Source organism: Taurulus bubalis (genome assembly GCF_910589615.1).
Source record: "Taurulus bubalis genome assembly, chromosome: 6".
Lineage (NCBI taxonomy): Eukaryota > Metazoa > Chordata > Actinopteri > Perciformes > Cottidae > Taurulus > Taurulus bubalis.
The window spans coordinates 4,374,186-4,383,761 of NC_136594.1; the positions used below are offsets into that span (position 1 = coordinate 4,374,186).

At 40.0% G+C, this 9,576-nt stretch overlaps 1 protein-coding gene across 2 annotated transcripts; it reads left to right on the plus strand.

Moving 5' to 3' along the window:
- The first annotated feature begins 2,135 nt into the window (after positions 1–2,135).
- Positions 2,136–9,576, plus strand: LOC306737870 (actin-related protein 2-B). Of its 2 annotated transcripts, none has more exons than XM_079219673.1 (9): positions 2,136–2,212; positions 4,510–4,641; positions 5,262–5,477; positions 5,747–5,819; positions 6,066–6,202; positions 7,060–7,209; positions 7,306–7,451; positions 8,512–8,644; positions 9,269–9,576. In XM_079219673.1, exons 1-9 carry the CDS (start codon positions 2,165–2,167, stop codon positions 9,437–9,439), a joined length of 1,206 nt encoding a protein of 401 aa, XP_079075799.1. In that variant the 5' UTR covers positions 2,136–2,164; the 3' UTR covers positions 9,440–9,576. The 2 variants fall into 2 exon arrangements, with proteins under 2 accessions (XP_079075799.1, XP_079075800.1); XM_079219674.1 differs by having other exon boundaries at positions 4,510–4,620.

Below are 9,576 nucleotides of genomic sequence, written 5' to 3' on the forward strand. Positions count from 1 at the left end.
GGTCACCCGTCCAGCCTCGAGCAGAATAAACCTCCGCGGAGGAATATGACCTGGTGCTAAACTAGGAAATCAAAATATGTTCCCAAAACCTCACAACCACAAAAATAACTGAACAGCTCTGCCTGCAAAGAATTGAGGAAATCAAAGAAATGGGCTACGAACGCGCTGACTTGATTTAAACTTTGATATCAATCAATATGTATTTCACCAAATATATAAAAGGAGGTACAAGTTACAAATGCAACTTTGAAAGTACTTAGAAGGAAACTGAGAGGACAGGAGAACTGAGGCTCTACTGAAAGTACGGAGAAAACTTAAGGATTCAACTACACCAAAGTATCGCTACGTCTGATCACCTATCTCGCTCAAACGCAACTCCCCTAAATGTATTATTCTGTTCCAAATTTCAACTCGGACATCCCTTAATTTTTGAGGGGCTGAAGCCCTGGGCTTTCTTGCACCCCCGCTCTTTCCTGTGTTACTTCTCCTTTTTTAACCTGCAGTTTTATCAGCCTGGTTTCCGCTCATCCTCTCAGTCCTCACACATGCACATGTTACAAATCAACTTTTTATCATCACTTTAATACAAAGGTCATTGAAGAGACACCATAGTTAAATTTTTCTAAATTCATATTTAACACTTGCCAAGCATTGATTATATGTCAAGAGTATCTCCCCAGTATACCGTACTCTTATGCAAAAGTGGATCACGGTCTCACTCAGACCCGTTCTCGTTGACCCGGAGCATCACTAGATTATAGTATTATTGATTATATTAAGGAAAATAAAACACACACCCATCGTTTTTACCCTGTAAAGAGAATCAAACCTTCCTGGCCCATACTCGACTTCTGCTTCACGTTTGTCTCAGGCTGAGGCCCTGCTCACCGCAGGCCTCACAGCTCATGGCTGTGTCCGGGGCTTTAGGTTTGTGTACTCTGACACCATATAAGGACTTTCTTGGTGTTGAAGCTGGTAGTCAGGGCCCCACGTTGATCAGACATTCACACCAAAATGACAGGTTGTCCAACAACACATCCAAAACACCTCAGACATTCTGCATCACTCGCCACTTTCAAAACAGCACTTAAAACTAATTTAATTTAAAATCTGCTTTTAACCTGTGATGCAAGTTAAGTATGTTTTGTTTCTGACAGTAATCTCTCGTGCCTTGAGTAAAACGCTATACAAATGAAATGTAATATTAGTATTCTAATTCTTAAAAAAATATTTTGTCTGCTGTGGTGTGACCCTGGTTTAAAAAAAAGTACTTTACCTTTATATATGTAATAATAATAATAATAACTTTATTTATATAGCACCTTTAAAAACAAAGTTTACAAAGTGCTCTACAGAGAATCAAAGAATAGACATAACTTAAATGCCAGTAAACAAAAAGGACCATACCATAAAGGCAATGAATACAACAAAACCAAACAAATAACCCAAAAGAGCAAATGGAATAGAAAACAAACAAATAAATAAAATATACAAACAAAACCAGGGGAACAAAATAACTGCATTATAGATCATAAAAGGACATAAAAGGACGAAAAAAAAGGGTTTTAAGAAATGATTTAAAAGAAGTTATTGATTCTGCAAGCCTTGTAATGTAATGGTTATTTTCACAATGGTAAACGTGTAAATTGTGTTGTTAATAATTAATGCAGGACTTTTACTTAGAGTGGAGTATTTTCAAAGCGGTGGTATTAAGGTTAATTCATACTTGCACTCTTGCACCTCTACTGTCTAAGGTTAATTTAATTTAATTCCTAAATTAATACTCTGTTATTCTTTCTTTCATACAGCTATTTTATTGTTGTTGTTATTTTTTATCTTTATTCTATCAGTATTATTATTGCACACATTTTTTTATCCCTGTTTTTATATCTTATCTTATTTTCTGTGTAAATGGCTGTTACGCGACACTAAATTTCCCCTTGGGGATTAATAAAGTATATATTCATTCATTCATTCATTACAGTAGTAAAAAAGATGTATCTGAACGCTTCTTCCGGTACGATTCGTTTAATCGGAGATGGCGCTTTTATTTTGAAGGAGTCACACCCCAGTGTGTATGTGTGTTGCTTCCGGCGGTGGGCGAAGGTGACGTCAGAGCGCAGGCAGGGTTTGCTGCTTTTTTGCTTGATTCAGGGAACAAAAAATGGACAGTCAAGGGAGAAAAGTCGTGGTTTGTGACAATGGAACCGGGGTAAGTTTAAGAGCAGTGGGTGCTGTTTATAACTCTCACGCCTCGTGACGCGCCTGGTCCTCGCGCAGATGCAGTTTGATAAAGAAAACGGCGAGAAACCTGGAAACAGGAAGTAAAGCAGAGAGAGCTAACAGGCATAGCGCGTTAGCTCGTCTGGGTTTAGGGTTTGTGTGAGGAAATGTGTCGGTCAGCTGGATTCAGCTCATTCATCCGCTGCAGCTGACGTGTATTTGACCGTTTTGTGTCGGTGTGTCATCAACGTTCAGCCGATAACGTCTCTGACGAAGCGTCAAAGCGAAGCTAGCGGTCAGTTTAGCTAGCTTTGGTTAACTAGTATTTCAGCTAGCGGTTAGTTTAGCTAGCTTTGATTAACTAGTAACGTAACGCTAGCTAACGCACAGTTAAACCAAACACCCCTGTATAGTAAACACACATCATATAAACACATGTGTTTTGCTATAGCTTTATTCATTAAATTTTCAGATCAGTTTGACACTAGACAAGACATGCTAGATTTAGGAGCTTGAGATGTTAGTTAGGGTAGGGTTAACTAGGTTAGGGTTAGCTAGGCTAGCTCAGTAGCATTCCCCAACACGGCCCCGCCCTCATACACAAAAAGTACAGGTGTAAGCGTGTACTTTTAAATGGTCCCGTCTGTTTTTTAGTAGCATTTTTATTATAAAAAGGAAAATGTATTCAACTTAATCGCCCAGCAAACGGGAAGTTGGCCGCTGGGCCAACGCGGAAGTGGAGGCAGTGCTTCCATGTAAGGACACAGATCCGCTGCAGGTTTCACCAGTTTGAATACATTCACGGTGGAGGAAGTATTCAGATCCTTCACGTGCACTAATACCACACGGTGGAAATAGTTTTAAATATGTTTGTAAAACATTGCTCAAATAGAAGTATGTGCCCTTTCTCAGTTGCATGTACTTGTAGTATTAATTAACCATTGCGCAGTGAAATATTCCCTGTGTACTATTGGCTGTATATTATGTTTTTGGGGTAAAAATTACTGCATTAATTGACATGTTGCATTTTTACTGCTGTGGGTGTTCAAAGTGGAAAAACACTTTGTCCTTCAGTTTCTCACAAATATTCAAAATGACCTCCTCTGGATATGCATGATTTTTTTATTTTTTTTTTACTGGACAGGAAGAATATGAAAAAACTTGTAATCTGAAAAGTATTAATATTTGCCTCTGAGCTGGAGTGAAGTAGACGTTTACATAAGTAGAATAAAATAAGTACAAGTACAGGAATTGTACTTAGTTACATTTCACCACTACACTTGCACTGTTTAGTTCCAGCATGTTTTGTAAATATATAAAACTACAGGGTTCATGTTTTCCTCCTAGTTCAACACTTTAAGAGAATTTCTCAGGGTCTTGTGTTTTATTGTAAAAAACAAAACAAATGCATGAGAACATTTACTTTATTTGGCCTCCAAAGTGGGCGAGAGGGGGAGCAAAATGCACTACTAAGTACTCAACCGTAAAGCTAAAAGCTAAACCTTTTTAGCAATTAATGACTCATCTAGTTCATTATCAGGACAAAAATAACATTTTACTATGGGCCAAGATTCTTACTGTCATCTCATTTGAAATTCTGGGGTTAGAGATGCACACTTTATCTACTGGATTTATATCGGCCCCAATACTGACCTTATTACGCCGGTCAGACATTGTCCAGACAAGTGTGATCAACGTTGAATACAGTTGTATATTCAGCTCATTTACTGCGGTGGGCTGACATTAATTCATAGTTCTACTGCTGACACCACTTCACTTCCTGTATATGCTTCAAAACCGAAATAATTTTAGTGTGAAGGACTAGTCATTTTGAAACGTTACACAGAAGAAATAATTTTTATCAAAACGTGCTGAAGGAGGTTCAGAATACTACTAGTTCTGATCGTATATTATATCATACTAATAATACTGATAATTCTAAGATTTTTTTTTGTAACTGGAGAATAAAAACACTGCAGGGAGCAATGTTATTTGGCAGGCCGGGTTTGGTTTGTGAGAAAAAGATGTCATGCAAAGATAAATCAATTAAAAAACATAGTAAACAATATAATTAGTAGTTACACTAATTCATGTGTAGTTTCAGCCTCAGTTGTTTATTGTGTTTTGCTGATGATATTGTGGCAATGTTATCTTTATATACACATTGTGGTTCGCAGTTACCAATTCTTACTCTTATATCTGTCTTGAAACCTACAGGATTTTGTGTTATTTTGAATATTGTAACGCATGTTTTTCCCGTCTTTTCTTCTTTCTATCCCATCCTAGTTTGTCAAGTGCGGCTTTGCGGGCTCCAACTTCCCCGAACACATTTTCCCGGCGCTGGTTGGCCGGCCAATCATCCGCTCCACAGCTAAAGTTGGCAACATTGAAATCAAGGTAACATTGGACCTACAAGCAGTTCTGTGGATTTATCAGGACGGCTGATGCAAATTGGGGAAAATAAGTTATAAGTGGTCATGTATGATAGCGCAGGGATTCTTTATTTCCATGTTATATGGAGTTTCTAGATTTTGCCAGTTTAGATCAAAATCAAACACTGCAGCAGCTCAGTTCAATGTTTAACTTCTCTTTAGGTAAATGTTTAGATAAATCATGTGGTGATAAAAGAGATATCTGCACATTCCATTTGTATTCAGTACTCCACCTCCACGGTGGGCACAGGTGTGATGCATACAATGACTGGAAAGGGGCTTGTTACGTTTACCTGCCTTTCCATTGTTGAATCCCGCACTCTCTGATGACGGTCTGTTGTACCAAAAGTTAAAATACAGTGTAAAACTGCAAAGATTTAAGGGTGTGGATATCTCCTTCACCAGTTTGGACTTTGATTCCTCCAGCAGCTTAGCTAAGATTAAGCCGTCTGGAGCGGTGGTCGTTCTGCATGATTAACCCGCTGTTCCAATAAAAACCTTGTGGCTGTGAAACACAGACAATAGTGAAGAAAAGCGGCAGGTACAGAGCCGCTGGTCCAAAGTTTGTCTCTGTCCACTGAACTGCCGACCTTTGACCTCTCGCAGGACCTGATGGTGGGGGATGAGGCCAGCGAGCTGCGCTCCATGTTGGAGGTGAACTACCCCATGGAGAACGGTATCGTCAGGAACTGGGACGACATGAAGCACCTGTGGGACTACACCTTCGGCCCCGAGAAGCTCAACGTCAACTCTCACGACTGCAAGATCCTTCTGACCGAGCCGCCCATGAACCCCACCAAGAACAGAGAAAAGATTATAGAGGTGGGCTGTGTACCTCAACCAAAGAAACTCTGAGGTTGACGAACACTCACACGATTTTGACGACTAATCAATTAGTTGGTTTAGCATTTTTTTCAAAGGCAAGAAAACTACAACTAATTGACAAATGTTAGTAGACCAAGACTACAATGTCCGATTGAGTTCCTTCATTATAAGGACAGTCATATTAATTGATTGTTATTCAAAAACATGAATCTATATTGCGCCTCACTAGTTAGCTGATACTTTCTTTTATTTTTTATTCCTGCCAGGTGATGTTTGAAACATACCAGTTCTCAGGAGTTTACATCGCCATCCAGGCCGTGCTCACTCTCTACGCTCAAGGTTTGTCTGTCTCCGTAACACCTGTGATTAATGCGCAACTAGGAAAGCTAACATTTTCGGAGGAAAATCCATGCGTGTGCTACTTCAGCCATTAGCCGAACGCTAATACGAGGGTGTAGCTACATCGTTTGACCACTGGGTGCGCTCGAGAGCAATGCTAACGAGCAGTTATTTGTTACGGGTGTCCTACTAGTATGCACAAGTACACCACAAGTGATGCACATCTTTTGCATGTTTCTGTTGCAGGACTGCTCACCGGAGTGGTGGTGGACTCCGGCGACGGCGTCACTCACATCTGTCCGGTGTACGAAGGCTTCTCGCTGCCTCACCTGACGCGGCGCCTCGACATCGCGGGGAGGGACATAACTCGCTACCTCATCAAGGTATTTGTGGGAAAATGCATGCAGTGTGTGATGCAAAGTGTGTGTGTGTGTTACTGTGGTGTCTCCCAGTAATAGAGGGAGTTGTACTGGCAGCAGATTAATGCCCATGGTCTTTATTTAATTACGTGATTAACAGTCACACATAAGTTTGATAGTCCGGTGTCCACATACATTTTGTGACATGGGAGATTCTGTAAAATGAGCAAGTCATCAATTTAAAATATTTTCTGAAAGCAAACCTAACTTTTATATGTGACTCATAGGACGATCGATAAAGTTTTTATCCAAACAGACGGACTGGTAGCAGTACAGTCTCAGTGAAAATATCTTAAGTTACATAACTTAATTTCAAGACCTTTAATATGAATGTAAATCATGAATTATACAGTTTAAATTGTGAAGATTTACTTTTATTTCCAAGTCTTTAAGATGTGAAAATTGTTTTGTTTTGATTTAGAAGTTTCATGCACTGTGTAACGTGAACAGCAACACATACTTGGCAAAAGGTGGTGCCATTTTATTTAATTATGAATCAACACAAATATACCTGACTTCTTGTCCGCAGGGTGATATGATCAGAGAGACATGAAACTGTTCCTGAAAAGATGATTCCGGTTGTCCTATCAGTATTTAAGAAAACCCTTTTCTTTCAAAAGAAACTCAAATTAAATGTCAAAATAATACATATTTCAATTTTAGCTCCACGTCAAACCTGTTTTATAATCTTAACCATCTTTTTTTTGCACCATAATCCTCTTTATCAGTTACCCAAAGTGGCTCAATGCTGGAAAACAAACTACAAATGGTGCTTTTGTTGTACAATAACCATGAACTCCGTCCCGTCCGTCCACCACCAGCTGCTGCTGCTGCGAGGTTACGCCTTCAACCACTCGGCGGACTTTGAGACGGTGAGGATGATGAAGGAGAAGCTGTGCTACGTGGGTTACAACATCGAGCAGGAGCAGAAGCTGGCGCTGGAGACGACGGTGCTGGTGGAGTCGTACACGGTCAGTCGCGTTAATGAACTTCACCGTCGAGGTGTTTAACGGCATTAAGACGTCGTCGCATTTCTGAAAGCGGGTGTTTTTGTGGTGCGTCCTCAGCTCCCGGACGGCCGGTTGATCAAGGTGGGAGGCGAGCGGTTCGAAGCCCCAGAGGCTTTGTTCCAACCCCACCTCATCAACGTGGAGGGGGTGGGCGTGGCCGAGCTGCTCTTCAACACCATCCAGGCCGCAGATATCGACACCAGGTGAGCTGGAGGCGCCGCATCGTCTTTTAAGATCAGAGAGAAGCTCGTTAGACCTGAAGGAAGTTATCCTGCGCCAGAGATAATAAGCATATATTCACAATAGAGTAAATGCATATGAAGTGTATATAAAGTGATACTGTTGCCAGAGTAAGATAGATTAGCGTGCGTTTTAGTAAAGTAATTCAACTGAAATAGAAAAGATGGATGCCACAATTTACAACATTAAAAGTCAAAATATAAAGCATGTGAGAACTAATAACACCAGTGCCTAATATATAAACTAAAATGTAATGTGTGTGTGTGACATTTACAGTAAGATTTTTAGTGATATTGAAAAATGAAGCGTTATTGCATCTAAGGTAATACAAGTATAAGTGTGTGTGTGTGTGTGTGTGTGTGTGTGTGTGTGTGTGTGTATATGTGTATATATATATATATATATATATATATATATATATATATATATATATATATATATATATATATATATATATATATATATATATATATATATATAAATTAATAATAAAAAAAAAGTATTTGTATAGTCCATTTCAACAACAAAGGCGATTCAAAGTGCGTCACATAAAACCATTAAAAGCATCAAAACATAATGCAGAAGAAAACAATTAAGAACATGCATTAGAAAACAGTCAAATCAGAAAAAAAAAAAAAAAAAGTTGCAGTTTAAGAAATAAAATGCAATAGTGAGATACAGAAATGTATTACTATTCTTGATTCTGGTTCAATTATAAAGAAATATAGCAGAAATATGTGTGTATAGTTTCCTCTTCATGTTTTTGGTCTCATATTTCAAACAGATGGCACGTCTAAAGGTTTTAATACAAAATAAGACACTTTTAAATCTCCAGAAATCTTGAACTTTTGAGTTATGATATATTTAAATGTCCAGTGTTTGCATTGATTGTCATTCTTGTTGGAAAAAGACAGAATAATAATGAGGATGAACACATTGAACACACACTTTGTCAACGGGAGAGCGAGGGCGGAGTAACCGAGTAGAGAAACATGATTTGTTTTGGTGTGTTCCTCTGATCAGGTCTGAGTTCTACAAGCACATCGTGCTGTCCGGCGGCTCCACCATGTATCCCGGCCTGCCGTCCCGCCTGGAGCGCGAACTGAAGCAGCTGTACCTGGAGCGAGTGCTGAAGGGAGACGTGGACAAGCTATCGGTGAGTTCAGGGGTCTGGAAAACCAAAAAACACTGAATTAGAACTAAATTATTCAGGTGTCGCCAGCAGATCAATGGCTGTCCATTAAATTAGGTTTTCTTACATCCAGCTATGCATTTTTATACATCACATGTAATGTAATGATGAAAATTGTCCAGTCAGTGCAGCATCAAGCTCTGTGGATATGCCGTTATCCATGCATTGTTTTTAGCATTTGCCGCTAATAATAACGCATGAAAGTAGCTTTTGTACAGTTGATTAATATGCAGTAGTTAGTTGAGAATTGCGCATCTTATTTTAGATGTAAAATCTCACTGATCGGTTATAGAAATGTAAATGTATAAATGGGCTGTAAGCCACTGCTGCTTCCCCAGAGCAGTATTCTTTTCTGCCACTAGGTGGAGCTGAAGCCACAGTCTAGTTGATGCTTTTAACGCCTCAGAAACGTCTCGAAATGTAACATGTTCCTCTTCCTCGAGAGGAAGCACGCTCTGCCGCTCAGGGAAAACCTCCAACCTGTAATTAAGAGACAATCGGCTTATTTTAAGGCTTCCGCGGGGCGGCGGGGGATCCAACACGTTATTATCTCTGTTGACGCTCTTCTTTCTTTCTTTCTTTTTTCAGAAATTCAAGATCCGGATAGAGGACCCGCCTCGGCGCAAGCACATGGTGTTCCTGGGCGGCGCCGTGCTGGCCGACATCATGAAGGACAAGGACAACTTCTGGATGACGCGGGAGGAGTACCAGGAGAAAGGGACGCGGGTGCTGGAGAAGCTCGGAGTCACCGTCAGATAAAACGCAAACAAACAACAACAAACAAACACTTCCCGCTCACATTCCCCTCCATCTGCCCGTCAGCTGGTATCCACGCATCGCTCGCCTCGATGCGTCTGGATGGTCTCGCTGTGTCGTCGATTCACGCTCATTTTGAA

What these genes read in the sequence shown, in the direction of transcription:
- LOC306737870 (XM_079219673.1), top strand. Translation starts at nt 2,165, where the DNA reads ATGGACAGTCAAGGGAGAAAAGTCGTGGTTTGTGACAATGGAACCGGG. An exon ending in TTTGTGACAATGGAACCGGG is followed by an intron (nt 2,213 to 4,509) that starts GTAAGTTTAAGA and finishes ATCCCATCCTAG; the next exon opens with TTTGTCAAGTGCGGCTTTGC. An exon ending in ACAGAGAAAAGATTATAGAG is followed by an intron (nt 5,478 to 5,746) that starts GTGGGCTGTGTA and finishes TATTCCTGCCAG; the next exon opens with GTGATGTTTGAAACATACCA.